The sequence below is a fragment of the Sinohyriopsis cumingii genome, chromosome 5 (genome assembly GCF_028554795.1).
Source record: "Sinohyriopsis cumingii isolate HCF-2022 chromosome 5, ASM2855479v2, whole genome shotgun sequence".
Taxonomy (NCBI): Eukaryota; Metazoa; Mollusca; class Bivalvia; order Unionida; family Unionidae; genus Sinohyriopsis; species Sinohyriopsis cumingii.
In genome coordinates, this window is record NC_142965.1 from 53707034 (window position 1) to 53725365 (window position 18332).

The following is an 18332-nucleotide window of genomic DNA, read 5'->3' on the forward strand; positions in this document are numbered from 1 at the left end:
CATTTACATGCAGACACTTGCAAACTATGAGAACTGAGAAACCAAATCAGTAGAAAGATTGGAACAACAAAGCTGATCCTTCTATGATTGCCACATTATAGTCACACCATCCACTCTCTCTGCAATGTGTAAAATCCCTCCAACTCATGACTTTCAGTGAAATAAAGAACCAATACTAACAGAATCTATGCTGGGGTTTGGACCCAGATGAGGAAATCCCAGTCAAGGGATTATATTATTTGTCTCCCCACTCAGCTGAGCCTAATAGGGAGACAAATAATGTAACCCTGAAACTTGGTTTTCCTTGTCTTGGTACAAATGCCGACAGGTTATTTTTCTCACCCAATTTGTATTCAATTAAAATAAAATAATCCTGCACTTTTGCAAGTTATTTGACATTTAAAACACAGTATTCATCAGGTACTATAATTGCTTCTCACTCTATATGTACTCTTTTATGAAAATCTGAATAATTTTCTACATAGAATCTAGCTATATATGCCATTCTTAGAAATGAAAAAAATATCAACAATAAAAAGTTAAAACTGTTAGGTGTTGGAAGTATTGCACAATAAGTGTCTCAAACCATGTGTTATTGTTGTTCAAATAACAGTACTGCTCATTTATATGAATATATTAATGAGGGCAATGGGGGGACCTGTTGTTGTTGTTGTTGTTGTTGTGGGGTTTAACGTCATTTTTCAGCACAGGATAGGCTATACATGGCAGCCAGTATTAATGGTGGAGGAAGAACCCGGGAGAACCTCGGAAAGAACCAATGACCCACAAGAAGCTATTGGCAAGCTTTCTCACATACCCACAATGGCTGAATCCAAGACTCGAACAGGCGCAGACAGGTGAGATGGCAGTGATCTGTAATTGGGGGGGGGGACCTGTCGACCCTAAGTAAACAAGTTCTATGCACGAGAAAATAGAAACATTAAACCATTTGATATTATTACTGTATTATCACATTTAGTCGATGGATGTCATATGAAAATAACAATCAAGAAGTAATATCTTTTAATCGGATAACTTATACCTCTCATCAATTTTAATTTGGAAAGGGTTCTATGGTAGACAACAGGATATATTACTGGGTACAGACTGACTTACAGTTAGTTCTAAGTGTGTTCGGATAGAGAAGATTTCTAATTCATGCAATTCTTGGAAATCAATATTTTCTTTTGTGGAAATGTGGCAAGTGTTGCTATTACCGGTGCAATGATATGCTACATGGAAACCTTGTGTGGTTGTTGTTGTTGTGGGGTTTAACGCCATATTTCAGCACAGGATAGGCTATACATGGCGGCCAGCATAAATGGTGGAGAAAGAACCACCAACCCACGAGAAGCTTTGTGGTAATTTAAAGCATGTGGACACTGAATGAACCTCACTCATCAGTAAGTGTAGAAATTTTCATTTGTTTACAATGTTTGATTCAACTGTGAGACAAAGTGTGAAGAATGCAGATCTGACAAAACACATTTCAAGTTGTTGCTGTCTTTATGGTTGCTCTTGAGAGAGTTTAGATTTTTTTGTTTCTGCAGTCTGTGTGCATGGATCAGCATTTTCTGTCATGAAGTATTTAAAACCAGTTAGGTACTTTTAGCTACAATTAACTATACTGACCTGAAAATTTACTGAGTTAGGCCTACAGATAGGATAAAACTGACAATGCTGTGTGGAATGAACTAGTTTCTAGCATAACACCAAATAGCTCGACATCATCTGCATGTGTGTCGGTCTCTCTCAAAATATTTTGTATGGTGTGTATTCAAAGATGGAGAGGCCTTAAGTTGCTATATGGGTTTTTGTGTTATATATTGTTTTTGTTGTTGTTTGCTTTTAGAACAATTACATCAGGCACAGCAAAAGACAACAAGGTTTCTTTTATTTAAAAATAGTAGTTCCTAGAAGTGGACACCTTGACTGAGATGACCTGAGACAACCAGACTGAGATAAGAAAAGTAAGGTTAGCAAAACAGCAAGATTTTTCTGTCGCATGGGTGAGAAAAAAACAACATCAAATATTTCTCACATAAGGCAATGACATTTGCATCACATATATTATTCTTCATGACAAAAATGGACAAGGAATGGACTGATTTCCCATCAAATCACTTTATATGAAATTGGATAAATACACAGAAACAGAGCTCAGAGAAAACGAATAGCCACTCATCCACACTGTAAACCTAAACCTAATCTTGAAAAGGATAGCACAATGTGATGATGCACTAGAATTGTCCACTTGTACATACATCACAAAATAAGGCATTTTTCACACTACTAATGAAGGAAAAACATCAAAATAAAGTGTCACGGTCTCCACAAAACATTTTTTTTATGGCTAATCATACAAAACTGTTCAGTGCTACCTTAAGGACAATTCAGAAGTTGGTCTTCCTCTCCCTACAAGTAGTAAGCAATAGTAACACTGTACTAAAGATGTTAGGCATCTGAGAAATAAGCAGCAAAAGTTTCAAATTCTTACATACTACCATAACTCACCATTGCTAAGGTGACAAAATGTAGTGTTCATACAGAAAGTTGCATCCTTCTTTAAATTAGTAATTAGGAATCGTAGGCAGCAGATGTGAGGTCAGTTTCATGAGATTTGATTTTGTAATTAAGCTTTTCTTCAAGGGAAGTTTAAGATTTGGGCCAAGTGTACTATCAATCAACTTGAATTATGAAATTAAAATCCAGATAAATAAATCTCAACAGTAATGTGGATCCTTATTAATGCAGAAATAAACAAATTAAAGCTACAGCCATGATCAAAGATGTACACAAGGCACATGATCAAGGATGTACACAAGGCACATCATCAAGGATGTATCCAAGGCACATCATCAAGGATGTATCCAAGGCACATCATCAAGGATGTATCCAAGGCACATCATCACAGATGTTCTCAAAGCACATTATCAAGGATGTATCAAAGGCACATCATCAAGGATGTATCAAAGGTACATCATCAAGGATGTATCAAAGGAACATCATCAAGGATGTATCAAAGGCACTTCATCAAGGATGTATCCAAGGCACATCATCACAGATGTTCTCAAAGCACATTATCAAGGATGTATCAAAGGCACATCATCAAGGATGTATCAAAGGTACATCATCAAGGATGTATCAAAGGAACATCATCAAAGATGTATCAAAGGCACTTCATCAAGGATGTATCAAAGGCACATCATCAAGGATGTTTCAAAGGCACATCATCAGGGATGTATCAAAGGCACATCATCAGGGATGTATCAAAGGCACATCATCAGGAATGTAACCAAGGCACATCATCAAGGATGTATCAAAGGCACATCATCAAGGATGTATCAAAGGCACATCATCAAGGATGTATCAAAGGCAAATCATCAGGGATGTATCAAAGGCACATCATCAAGGATGTATCAAAGGCACATCATCAGGGATATCAAAAGCACATCATCAGGGATGCATCAAAGGCACATCATCAAGATGTATCAAAGGCACATCATCAAGGATGCGTCCAAGGCACATCATCAAGGATGTATCAAAGGCACATCATCAAGGATGTATCAAAGGCACATCATCAAGGATGTACCCAAGGCACATCATCAAGGATGTATCAAAGGCACATCATCAAGGATGTACCCAAGGTACATCATCACAGATGTTCTCAAAGCACATTATCAAAGGAAGTGCAGACAGATGGATTGATGAACTGAGTGCTAATGTGCTATTCCCTGACTTTGCCAGGCAGGTCCCCAACATACTTATCCTCCTACAAGTGTAAGAAATGAGTTACTAATAGAGAAACAAGTTACTAATAGTGATATTTGTCACTCATTTTATTAATCACTCCTATTTCAGCAAATGATACAGAACTCAAGGAGTGGCTTATCCAAGTTTTATTTACAGCAGTACTCCACTTTCCAAGGATCTACAATACAAACCATGCAACAGCTTCCACATTGGAAATGTTTTCTGCTGTCTTCTAAATTAAATGTTTTTCATCAAATGATGATGACTAAAGTACAGCATGAAGTTCAATAACAAATATCCATCCATTTATTCAAGCCAATCAAACTTCCAATGTAGATCGTACTGTAAATGCTATTCTCCTCAACTCAGACTCTTTCTTAGCATAAGCATACAATCATCTGATACATGAGAGGATTCATTTTCTAATTTCTTTTATGGGTACATATATCTAAAAAATAAAAACCACAACAAAAATAGTATAATTGAAAGGGTTCAAATATACACGATGTACCTCACTAAATTGTGTACCCATAAAATCACCAGCTTACACATTCATAACGATGAAATTGCATCCCCATGAATATTTCTCATTTTACAGAATGGAATTAGTTATAAAATTTAAAAATAAATAGGATGGCAACTAAATTGATGAAATTTACTACCCTAAAGGTAAATTTACAAGCCTTGGATTATAGTAAGTAGGATAACTAAAACTATGAAATTTACTACCCTAAAGGTAAATTTACAAGCCTTGGACTATAGTCAAGGGGAAAACTAAAACTATGAAATTTACTATCCTAATGGTAAATTTACAAGCCTTGGACTATAGTCAGTGGGGCAACTAAAACTATGAAATTTACTACCCTAATGGTAAATTTACAAGCCTTGGACTATAGTCAAGGGGAAAACTAAAACTATGAAATTTACTACCCTAATGGTAAATTTACAAGCCTTGGACTATAGTCAAGGGGAAAACTAAAACTATGAAATTTACTATCCTAATGGTAAATTTACAAGCCTTGGACTATAGTCAGTGGGGCAACTAAAACTATGAAATTTACTGCCCTAATGGCAAATTTACAAGCCTTGGACTATAGTCAGTGGGGCAACTAAAACTATGAAATTTACTACCCTAATGGTAAATTGACAAGCCTTGGACTAATGAAATACTAATACTTTCAAGAGCCTTTCTGAAAGAAAAAAAACAATTTAAACCCTAACTGTGATTGCTCAGTACCAACTTCAACATAGATTATATTAATTGCATGTGAATTTTACAATGAAGTATTGTCTACAAGATCTGTCTACATTAAGTGGTATAAATTTGTTATTAAGTGTAGTGTACATGATCTGTTTACATTAAGTGGTATAAGTCTGTTAGGAAATGTAGTGTACAAGATTTATTTACATGTACTGGCAGAAAGTTTTTCATCATGTGTAGTTTACAAGACCAGTGTACATTTATTAATTGGTTGGAATCATATAATTAAGTGAAGTCTACAAGGCCACTTATACATATCTGGTTGGAACTTGTGAAGTGCAGACTCCATGATTTGGTTTTCATCTATTTGGTAGAAATTTAGTGAAGTGTTGTCTGCAAGATCTGTGTACATTTACTTAGTGAAGAATAGCCTTCACAAACAGTTTACGTGTACTTTGTAGAAATTCTGTGTTTAAGTGTATTCTACAAGATCAGTTTACATATACTTGGTAGAAGTTTTGTGCTTAAGTGTATTCTACAAGATCAGTTTACATGTACTTGGCAAAGTGTTGTCTACCATATCAGTTTACATGTGCTTGTTGTAGTGTAGTCTACAATATCAGTTTACATGTACTTGGTGGTTGTTGTTGTAGGGTTTAACGCCATTTTTCAGCACAAGATAGGCTATACATGGCAGCCAGTATTAATGGTGGAGGAAGAACCCTGGCAAACCCCAGAAAGAACCACCGACCCACGAGAAGCTACTGGCAAGCTTTCTCACATACCCACATTGGCCGAATCCGAGACTCAAACCCACGCACACAGAGGAGAGATGGCAGTGATCCATAACGCAGAGCGCTTTAGACCACTCAGCCACTTGGGGCCCCATATGTACTTGGTGTAGTGTAGTCTAAAAATATCAGTTTACATGTACTTGGTGAAGTGTAATCTACCATATCAGTATACATGTGCTTGGTGTAGTGTAGTCTAAAAATATCAGTATACATGTACTTGGTGAAGTGTAATCTACCATATCAGTATACATGTGCTTGGTGTAGTGTAGTCTACCATATCATTTTAAATGTGCTTGGTGAAGTGTAGTCTACAAGATCAGTTTACATGTACTTGGTATAGTGTACTGTACAAGATCTGTTTACATGCTTTTGGTGAAATGTAGTCTAAAAGATTGGTTTACATGTACTAGGTAGGAATTTAGAGAAATACTATAGAATTCATTTATTTTTGGGGGGTATCAAGTTTTGTTGTTTTGTAAAATATCACATTCCAATATGTTCTGAAAATTCTATCATCCTAATGGAAAACTGCATAAAACTAAAAACAAGATCACTTCCAGAACTTCCTGAGTTAGTAAATAAGGTTAAGCCTTGAACTCAAATTTTAGTAAATATCTTGTCCATCTCTTAAAATAAGAAAAATCAAGTAAGCATTAATTCCACAATCAAGATAAAATATTAAGCATACAATGTAGATATACATATTGGTTTCTAGCTGGGTCATCTTTAATATCAGATTACTGATAGGTAATCTGTGCTAGTCCTGAAAACTTCAGAGTTCATATCGACTTGCAAATTGTTTTGAAAGACTCTCTCTCAAAACTAGTCATAAACTAACCTGTATGTTGAGAGATTCTGTGGTTAATTTGAGCCTGGTTTCTAGCTGTGTTATCTGTGCCCTCAGATTAAGTTCGGTGTTATCAAGGATCTGGCGGCGCCTGTCAATCTGTGATTGGTACGTTTGTGATTGTTGCTATAGGAACAGATGGAGATTACACAAGGTTGTGCAGACATAATCTAGCAAGCAAGGTGACAACAGATTTGACTATATTGAAAGATATTTTAGCATGAAACATTCCACTAGATGTCAATCACTTATACTGAACTAACATAAAGCAGGGATGAAGCAAGCACTAAGGGCGTGTGTAAATCATGTCAGCTGCATAATAAAAAAATCATTTCTGCATATCACAATGCTTAAGGGGTCATCCTGATTCCATTCCTTTAAATATGTCATGATTGGAGTCAATACTGTTTCTAAAGACAAATAAAGTTGACTTTTATTAAAAATGTGCACTTTAAAAATCAAAGCCAAGAGTAATGACTTAAGGCTTCTTGCAGACAAATAAGCAAAATCTTCCTATTTTGATTAAAGCATTGATTCATAACTATTTATTGATTACCACATTGGTATGGGAAAATATTAACCATATTTTATAAGCAATAACGGATGAAATTAGAAGTACACTATCAATCAGAAAACAAGGGTCACAAAATGGAACTAATGCTCTATCAGCAAAAGAGAATTTCCAGGAATTCAAATTAAGTCCATTTCTTCCATGTAACTACTAAGTGTTGAAAGTATCTCTGATATTCTCACTGATAACCTTACTTTCATATTACATGATGTGGGGGCCATACTGAATGTCACCATTTTCATTTCTGACCAACTTGACTATGGGGTGAATGTGGATTGTAAAGCTTCATGGCAATCCTCCAAGTAGTTTAGGAGTAATAGCAATATGTTAATGGATTGATGGATGGTCAACAAACAATCACATAAGCTCTCCTGGTCTATGACCAGTCAGGCTAAAACTTAGTTCCTTTTTCCCATTCAAATGTAATACACATTTATATTAAGCTCAATTTTCCTACAAAGCTAGGTCTGATTTAACATGAACCCATTTGGTCTCCCTATAAAATGCATAAAGAAAAACCTGTATTTATATTTCACTGACACATACCTCATTTTGAATCTCATATGTCACCATCAGTAACGCTGTATTGTGATGTCACCAGGTATAAGTTTTAAATTACATTATGAAAAAGAAGCACTTATTGATTAAAACAAATATCTTTCTATTCAATTAAATATTTATTAAACAATGGAAATGAAACATTATTCAAAACAACCTAGTTTCATTTGTGTTATTTTTTGGTGGAATACAGAACTACAATGTGACCCTGCTATAACATGGTAGTTGGGGTCCACAGAACCCAACTGTGTTATAAACCAACCAAGTCAGTTAACTGAAGAAAATGATGCATTTACCTAAAATATGGCGGGCTGGGGTGGGGTGGGGGGTGTAATAAAAGCGGGCGCAAAATTACATGCTTTAGATTAATGATGACAAATCTAGTCTGAAAAACACTTGTACATTGACAACTTACATTTGTGTAGTACAATCCATAATCTGTTAAGTACTGTACTTGTATATAATAAATCCATGAATCTGAGTATAGATCACATGTTATGAACTTTATGTATGACTCTCATTGCATTAGAAAACACAATACATATTTTTATTTTTTAAAATGGTAGTCCTTGTTTTGATCTATATCCAATTGTCACTTCATAATTCACTATAATTGTGGCAAGTAGCACATGGCTATAGCTGTTAACAAGCTATATGTACATATACAAAATGTGCGTAGATTTTGGTCATCTGGAGACAGTATCATCTTGCCAAGGTTACCTACGGGATGAGCTTATTGATAGGGAAATGAAAACTTGAACAAATTAAAAAGTTTTACAAACATCTTTGCAAAATACCCAATCTTCAATTAATCTGACAACTACATATCTATGGTTTCAAAGGATTGTAAATTTAATATGTGTTTTATGCCGCCATTGGTAGTGACCATAAGCGTACTTTTTTCCTGCAAAAATAAAACTTTAATGGCAAAATAAATGTGTTCTCAGTCACTTTGGAAAATGCAACAATCTATCATATTCCATTGCTTTTATTTAAGTTTGGTGCCGACTTTCTCTGATGAAAGGAAATTTGTTTTTATTGAAGATCGTAGTCGGCTTTCTTTGACGAAGGAAGCATGATTTCTTGAAGTTACCACTAAAGAACAGCTTTGGCAAACCAAAGGGGTGGTACCGTTGGCAGAGACCACTGCAACTGGGAGATGGACATCAGTTACTGCTATCGAGTGCCACAATTATTTGAAGCATTTACCATTGCAAAAACATTAAAAAAGACGAAATTACCCCCTAAAGGAGTACATAGGTATAAAATATGATTCATTTATGATTCTTCACCATTTAGATAAGTTATGGTTGGTACTAAATAAGTATTTAAGAAAAAGGATGATCCAAAATTTATAGTTGTCAAGCTCATTCAACTTTATAAAGTAATTCTTATATGGGAACATTAGCAATTGATCTGTTCACATAAAAGGCTTTGTGAACCGCTTCAGCTTAATGAAATATTCTGTTCAAAATTCGGACAAAGCAGGTGGTCTAAAATAATAATATTTTCATATGGAAACTGAAGTTTAAAAAGGCTTCGAAACTTTGCAATATTATGCCAACTTTTCTTGAAAACGGATTTGTACAATTCGAGAAAGTGATAAAGGAATGTCAGCATCCAACAAATTTTATGCCAGAGCCAAGAATGCTGGTTCTGGATTACCATATGTTGAATTCATGTAGCCCAGTGCATATGGATTACCAATGATGATTTCATGTACCCAGTGCATATCGATTACCAATGTTGAATTCATGCAGCCTAGTGCATATGGATCACCAATGTTGAATTCATGTAGCCCAGTCCATATGGATTACCAATGTTGAATTCATGAAGCCCAGTGTATTTGGACTACCAATGTAGAATTCATGTACCCAGTGCATATGGATTACCAATGTTGAATTCATGTAGCCAGTGTATAAGGATTACCAATGTTGAATTCATGTAGACAATTGCATATGGATCACCAATGTTGAATTGACATAGCCCAGTGCATATGGATCACCAATGTTGAATTCACGTAGCCCAGTGCATATGGATTACCAATCTTGAATTCATGTACCCAGTGCATATGGATTATCAATGATGATTTCATGTAGCCTAGTGCATATGGATTATCAATGTTGAATTCATGTACCCAGTGCATATGGATTACCAATGTTGAATTCATGAAGCCCAGTGTATTTGGATTACCAATGTAGAATTCATGTACCTAGTGCATGTGGATTACCAATCTTGAATTCATGTAGCCAGTGTATAAGGATTACCAATGTTGAATTCATGCAGACAACTGCATATGGATTACCAATGTTGAATTCATGTATCCAGTGCATATGGATCACCAATGTTGAATTCATGTACCCAGTGCATATGGATTACCAATGCTGAATTCATGTAGCCCAGTGCATATGGATTACCAATGTTGAATTCAAGAAGCCCAGTGCATATGGATTACCAATGCTGAATTCATGAAGCCCAGTGTATATGGATTACCAATGTAGAATTCATGTACCCAGTGCATATGGATTACCAATGTTGAATTCATGTAGCCCAGAGCATATGGATTGCCAATGTTGAATTCATGTAGCCCAGTGTATATAGATTACCAGTGTTAAATTCATGAAACCCAGTGTATATGGATTACCAATGTTGAATTCATGAAGCCCAGTGTATATGGATTACCAATGTTAAATTCATGTAGCCCAGTGTATATGGATTACCAAATTGAATGTTGAATTCATGAAGCCCAGTGTATATGGATTACCAATGATGAATTCATGAAACCCAATGTATATGGATTACCAATGTTAATTCATGTAACCCAGTGTATATGGATTACCAATGATGAATTCATGAAACCCAGTGTATATGGATTACCAATGTTGAATTCATGTAGCCCAGTGTATATGGATTACCAATGTTGAATTCATGTAGCCCAGTGTATATGGATTACCAATGTTGAATTCATGTAGCCTAGTGCTATGCTATACAGATACCATAGCTATCTCTACATTTTTTAACTCTGATATAGATGCTCTAGTTAAAACTAATTAAAAGAAAGGAGGATAATTATTAACTGCCCAAAACACAAAACTAGAAATGTGAACACATGACATGGATGCCCCTGCAAATACAGTGCAACTGAAAAGGCAATGATTCAAGTCAAACAGGGACAAAAAATCGATAAATGTTTGCAGGAAAGTGAGAAAAATAAAACATGACCTATGTATTCTAAATATTAAGCCTCATACCAAATATTACTTTCAACCCAAGACATCTTTCTAACTTTACTGCATGGCATACTTCTAAGTCCAAAATGGGTCACAACTCTAAAACTTTTACTGAATTTGAAATGTGACCATTGTCATAAATGCTCCTGCCAACATGAGGCCCGTAAAGTTCTAAGTCCAAGCAGGACCATAACTCCATACATTTTGGGAAGAAAATATTACAAATCAAACTTGACCAAAGTGTTGTTCAAATAAATTTGTTATTCAATCATAAAGTCCTTCAAAGCTGATTAATAAGTGGAAAGTGAAGGGTCAATTTCCAAGTCAAACAAGAGTATAAAACTCCAGAAATCTTGCCAAAAAGTAAAAATCAAATTTAACCTCAACATATTAAATTTTATTTCAATGAATGAAGCCCTTCAAAGCCTCTATGACAGCAAACATGTTCAGTTCAAAGCAGGATCTTACCTCCAAACAATCTTGCAAAAAATGGTTAAACTTGAACTTGACCTAGATCTTAATATATAACCGCATGCCAACTTGACCGTGATCAAAATATATAACCACATGCCAACTTGACCTAGATCTTAATATATAACCGCATGCCAACTTGACCTAGATCTTAATATATAACCACATGCCAACTTGACCTAGATCTTAATATATAACCACATGCCAACTTGACCTAGCTCTTAATATATAACCGCATGCCAACTTGACTCAGATCCATAAAAGTTCTTCAACAGTTACTGAGCAAAAACAAAATTAGTGACATCTGTGATGGTAGAAAACACAACAGAATGTGAGGTGACTGGCTGGGCATAGGTAATAATGTATGATGTTCCAAAGGTAAGGCAAGAGCATAAAAACTGTGAAAACTGAATGTTACCTAGGTCTTATAAATGTGAAGCCTCATACCAATTTTGACTTTCAATACATGAAATCCTTGAAATGTTACTGAGCAGAAACAACATTTTGCTAGAAAATTATGAAAATAGAACAGGAACATTGTTCTAGGTCTTTTTGATGTAGTGCCTGTTATCAAAATTTGATTTCAACCCACCATGTTCTTCAAATTTTATAGAGATAACATGAATTGGTAAGGCAAAGTTATTGAGTGGAAATGAATTTGTAAGGCAAAGTTCTTAGTAAAACATGAGGCATAACTTGACAATGAAAATCTAACTTGACCCAAAGTCCTTCAAAAGTTATTGAGAAGAAATGAAACTTACAGACTTACACCAGCTGAAATGAGACAGACATTAGGAGCTCAAAATGACCCTCCATAGATCTGGTGGTGATAAAAAACCAACATCACCATTGTACACCCACACCATGTTTAATAGACCTCTGTGTGGGCACTAGCAGGGTATGGTTGACACTGGAGAGTATAGACCAAAAGGTCTCAATGACCTCAACCTTCGGACAAAGTAAGCAGTCCTGAACTAACCTTCTTGTACTGAAAGCATTATTTTTTATATGAATTACGACAGCCTCAACTCTGAACTTTAGACACCAGAAGCTGTAGTTATCTTTATTATCACAACTGTAAGTCATCCACAAAGTTTGGTCAAGGAACCTGCTCTAGAACAATTATTTTTTTGTTGCAGAAACACTTTTTGTCCAAGCAACAATGACCTTGACCTTTAAGTCAAAATCAAGAATCCTCTTACACATATTAAGTGCAAATCCTCTTCATATTTTGGTCTAAAGTATAAACACTGCCACATGAAATGAAGGTCACTGTGACCTGGTCAGTAGCACCCCCCCATATGAATATAGCTATATCAATTTCATGACTGTACATAAAATATTGTCTAAGAAACTGAGCTAAATGCAACCAATTTTTTTTAACAAAATGAATCAAAAAAGTGACTCCCTATGATTCATAGGTGAGTATCAAAATGAGTTAAAAAAGTGACTCCCCATGATTCATAGGTGAGTCACAAAATGAGTCAAAAAAGTGACTCCCTATGACTCATAGGTGAGACAAAAACATCTTAAATCGAATAGTTTCAAAATAAAGTGTCTCTTCTGGGTTACTGAATTCAAAACAGGCTACAAGGTTCGTTTGTAAAATCTGTCGGACCCAAAATATACAGAATATACTTGCATATGAGCAGGGTCCAACTTCAAACAACAAAGACCCTGATTTGCTATGACATAATATGCTGGAAAATCTGGGTTTATGTTGTATGTTTTGCTGATTAGTCCTAATGGCATATTATCTGATGGCAAATCTGGGTCCATGCAGTTTGCAGCTGGATCCCACATATGCAAGAGTATGTATATATATATATATATATATATATATATATATATATATATAGTACTTATAGAGGGATATATTTCATACATGTTATAGAACAGAAGGGATATATTTCATACATGTTTAGAACAGAAGGGATATATTTCATACACACTACAGAACAGATGGGATATATTTCATACACGTTATTACTGTGAATAATATAGCAATGTTACATGGCTATTTTACAGACAACTGTTTGCAACTAGCAAATAAAAAGGACCATATACAGACTAATATCATGGACTACTAGTAATCTTACCTGCAAAAAGTCACATTTTTCTGACAAGCCCTTGCGCTGTGCTTCCAGTGCATCTAGCTGCTTCTGCTGCGATTTACACTGATGTTCCCAATCCTTAGACTTTTGTTTGTATCCCTGCAACAAACCAGTTTAAATGAATTTTCTTGAAAAAGTATTTAGCATGTCCTTGAAAATAAATGTCTAAATGTGATGATTTAGCACCACAGATTCTTTTGAGTAAATGCATATTACACATACACACACACACACCCACACCAACACCCCCCGTCAATGTTTCATCAAGATGGCACCACACATCACATTAGACAGAGTTAAGGTAGCTGAACTGGACTGTACTTAGATCAATGTTGAAGTAATGTTTGGTTTACATCTGATAAATTATGGTATCAAACATTTTCAGATTTAGTTAGATGTGTCTCCACTGGAACAGGTGTCCATATCTGTTACTTAGTCTTGATATCAGCGTCCCTAAGGGGTATTAAAATGATCCTCTAGAAGAATTTTGATGTATCACACTTGATACTTATCAAATTCTGTCAAAATTCTGAAAATACCGCATAATATCCTTAAACAAATAAAACAGTTCTCTTATTTAACACCAAAGTTGCTAATTTTCACCAATGATAATAATAATAATAATGAGGTTTTTGTATAGCACCTAATCTTTTGAAGCTCTAAGCATTTTACAACATTAGACAACACCTATAACATAAAAAACATATATAATGATATGATTACAAAAAACAAACACCATGAAATTAGAAAACATAAAAAACATGCTGAAATATTTAAGGTAGGAGACATTATTAGGTCTTTAAGTTTGTTCTTGCAGTCAAAATAAGTGAGTTTTAAGAGCACTAAGAGCAGATTAACATGTGCATCTGCTTTAGTAAAGAGCTTTCCAGGTTTAAAACTCTTGCTATTGATTTTTGATAACTTGTTTATGTACTTTGTAACAGACAATGTACAAATAACATGTACCTTGTAAAAGACCATGTACAAAATAACAAGTACCTTGTAACATACCATGTACAAAATAGCATGTACTTTGTAACAGACCATGTACATATAACACACACCTTGTAACAGACCATGTACATATAACACTCACCTTGTAACAGACCATATACAAATAACAAGGTACATGATTATTATATGCAAATATTTCCCCGAGTACTTTTGAATGACAGAACTCTTGTGCTCAAACTCCTTCATTGTGCTCCAGCAAACCATTGCACACATTAAACCTTATGTTATCACTGTACTATCACAATCAGATCTGCTTTAGAAATCAACACTTCTGTTTCTCAGTTAGGCAAGAATAATTTACTACCAGACCTGCTGACCCTGTCAGATCAATTATTAGACCTGATGACAAGGTCTGATCTATTGCTAGGCTGACACATTTGTGCAGACTATTTGTAGATCTGTTGACCCTGAAAGATCTTTTACAAAACCTGTTATCCCTGTCCAATCTATTACTAGACCGTCCTGATGATAATGACAGATCTATTACTTGACCTGATGACCCTGTCAAATCAATTACTAGACCTGATGACAAGAACAGATCTATTACTAGGCTGACATGTTTGCACAGATCTATTACATCTGTTGACCCTGGCAGATCTATTACTAGGCCTGTTGACCCTGACAGATCTATTACTATGCATGGACACTTGAGATGAGGAACAGAGTGGGTTTGTGTTCTTCTAGTTCTGAGCTTCCCAGACTTCTCATCACTTGGAAACATGGGATTTTTATTATTCTGACAAAGATAATATTTACCCCAGAAAGGTAAGCTAAGCGAAAGTGACAGGTACAGTATTAATGTTATGAAACTGTAAATTTAGCAATCTGTCTATAGTTTGCCACACTAACACAGAAAGCTGGTCTGACATCAGCAATTTTGAAGAAACTCAAAAAGTATGCATTTCTAGTGTCACTGATCCTCTTATTAGTTGACATCTGGCTGTGTGTACATCTACTGTTTGATGCTAGTGTTTGTTGAAAGAGGCTGTGTGTACAGTCTACTGTTTGATACTAGTGTTTGTTGAAACAAGGCTGTGAAAAGCATTTCAGACTGTACTTGCTCATAAATATTACTTATTATATGGCTCATGTGCTACTGTGATAATAAAGACAATTTTGTCATAAAATATGTGTTTGTTAATTTTTAATTTCCCCAGTAATTTCCAAAAACAGTATATTCCAGACAGATCAAAATGGGACATGACTTGTCTACATAAAAAAGCTCTTTTTTATCACTGCAAGTACATAAGACTATGGATCCATAGTGTATTCTGATTTCTAAGCTGTAAAAAGTGTCTTGCTTGTTGAAAAATAATGTTAACAAATTTAATTTTTAAAACACATTTCTATAATTAGAGGTTTTCATGAGAAAACTAGGTAACCTTTTCGATGATTGATTTATATTTACAAAATTCTCAGGCGTCAGTTACACGAGGTAGTCCACATTAATTTTGAATGCTGGTCTTCTGTGTTGTTATTACATGTGAAAATGTGCCATATAGTGCAATTATGTGTTGTTATTACATGTGAAAATGTGTCTTTTAGTGCATATCTGTGCTATAACATGTGAAAATGCGTTATATAGTGCAATTCTGTGTTGTTATTACATGTGAACATGTGCCTTACAGTGCAATTCTGTGTTTTAATTACATGTGAAAATGTGCCTTACAGTGCAATTCAGTTATTATTTTATGTGCAAATGTGTCATATAGTGCAATTCTGTGTTGTTATTACATGTGAAAATGTGTCTTTTAGTGCAATTATGTTGATATTACATGTGAAAATGTGTTGTATAGTTTAATCATGTATTACATGTGCAAATGTGCCTTTAAGTGCAATTCTGTGTTATTACATGTGGAAATATGTCTCATAGTTGCCAACCTTCCAGGCTCACAATTAGTGAAAATAGGGATAAAAAGTCGTGAATTTGGACACGAATTCGTGAATAATACAATGACAATAACTCCATCCACTCTGACTACTCCGACCGTCAATACTACACTATATCAAGTTCGCAAAATAAAAATAAAACACTACATATATGCAGAAATATTTATTTATCAAGACATGATACTGTGGCAGACTTGAACTTCCTCAACTGCTTGATCATAAATTTGTTTTCTAAACAGTTCCGACTTCTTGCCTGCTGGTTGATCTTGGGGACTAAAATTGCTGACAAACTTTCTGCAGCTAAGGAAGCCTTAAAGTCTGTCTTATTTTTCCTCACTAAAGAAAATACTCTTTCGCTGTCACTGTTGCTGTGAGGAATGCACAGGAGCTGCAGCATTTTTGGTTCTTCCACAGGAAAATTTGGAAGCGATTTTCGAGTCGGGGAACATATGTCAGAACAAATGTTTAGCATGGTCTCCAGCTGATAAAGGTATATTGTGTTCGACACAAGAAAACTCATATAATGCTTAAGCATTGGTAGCCTGCAGGTCGTCCACCAATGGTTTTAAATATTCCAGAGCTGAAATCTGCGAATTCTTAATTTTCCCAACTTCTACGTGTTTTTTGCAACCGACATTCTTCCTCACATCGTCTCTGCGATGGCACACTGACTGCAAAAAGCATGAATGAATATCAATGTGTAATGGCAGAATGCACGGCCAGTTTTTGATATATTCCAAATTAAACTTCACTTTTTGAGTAATACATTTCTTTCTCCTTGGCGGTGAAGACATTTTCAAAATCTTACATGCGATGCTAAACGGTAACTCGAATCAGTGTTTTGACGCATGCGCGGAGCAAATTTCCGGTTAGGCCCCAGTTTCTCTCAAAAGCATTTGTAAAACTACTCTTATACATATAGATTAAAATAGGCTAAAATGCTTGCAACCGGGCCAACTGTACTAATCGGCTATAGATCTACTAATATCGTGACCAGCGGTACCGGAACATTTCGGCAACTGCGAATATCACGACTAGCGCTTAACGGGAAATTGGTTATTTTATTAAAGATTTAAAATAATTGAGGATCGGAAAATTCGCGAATTTTTGTCTTACAGCGTGAATTCATGAATCGCTGAAAAAGTCGTGAAATTCACACCAAATTCGTGAGGGTTGGCAGCTATGATGTCTCATAGTGCAATTCTGTGTTGTTATTACATGTGAAAATGTGCCATATAGCACAATTATGTGTTGTTATTACATGTGAAAATGTGCCTTATAGCACAATTCTGTATTGTTATTACATGTGAACATGTGCCTTATAGCACAAGTCTGTGTTGTTATTACATGAGAAAATGTGCCTCATAGTGCAATTCTGGATAATAAACGGAGAAAATATCAAAGGATCATAGTCATTTAAGAATCATTGTGGCCAGTACACACTGTTTCATAATTCAATCAATCAAATAAACACATTTACTGCTTCTTTTCATTAATTCTACAAGTTTTCAATTATTCTAAGTCTGCAAATTTCCATATGTGCACACTGTGTAGCCATCATGGAATTTTAATGTAAACCATGTCAAAGCTGGATGCACTGTGAGTTCAAGTACTCTAAACAATGGCCTCAGAATATTCATTTAGTTGATGATGAACTACTGGGTTCATTTTTACAACTGTCCCTCACTGTAATGATGTTTATGCAACCTACAAAAAACGAGTCATCTGTGTCATAGGTGAGTTTATCCAATACTGGGTTTACATTGTAAGCAAGGAGATGTCATAACAGGTACGCTATATGTGAAATTACTTTGAAATGGATTACAAGAACTAAAAATAAGTGAAAAGAATTACAAATGATTTTTAAAGACAATGAGCTACTTCAAATG

The 18332-nt window shown here is 35.2% G+C and overlaps 1 protein-coding gene across 6 annotated transcripts in view; it reads right to left on the minus strand.

Annotated features, from left to right (window-relative positions):
* LOC149799184 (uncharacterized) overlaps positions 1-18332 on the minus strand; it is a 124245-nt gene that overhangs the window by 80621 nt on the left and 25292 nt on the right. For 5 of the 6 annotated variants that reach the window (XM_089958424.1, XM_089958423.1, XM_089958422.1 and 2 more), the window contains exons 6-7: positions 13525-13638; positions 6587-6721 (exon numbers count right to left, since the gene is read on the minus strand). In XM_089958424.1, coding sequence (XP_089814550.1) covers positions 6587-6721; positions 13525-13638 — 249 coding nt within the window. The remainder of the gene's footprint in view (positions 1-6586; positions 6722-13524; positions 13639-18332) is intronic. The other variant, XM_089958425.1, reaches the window with a different exon arrangement.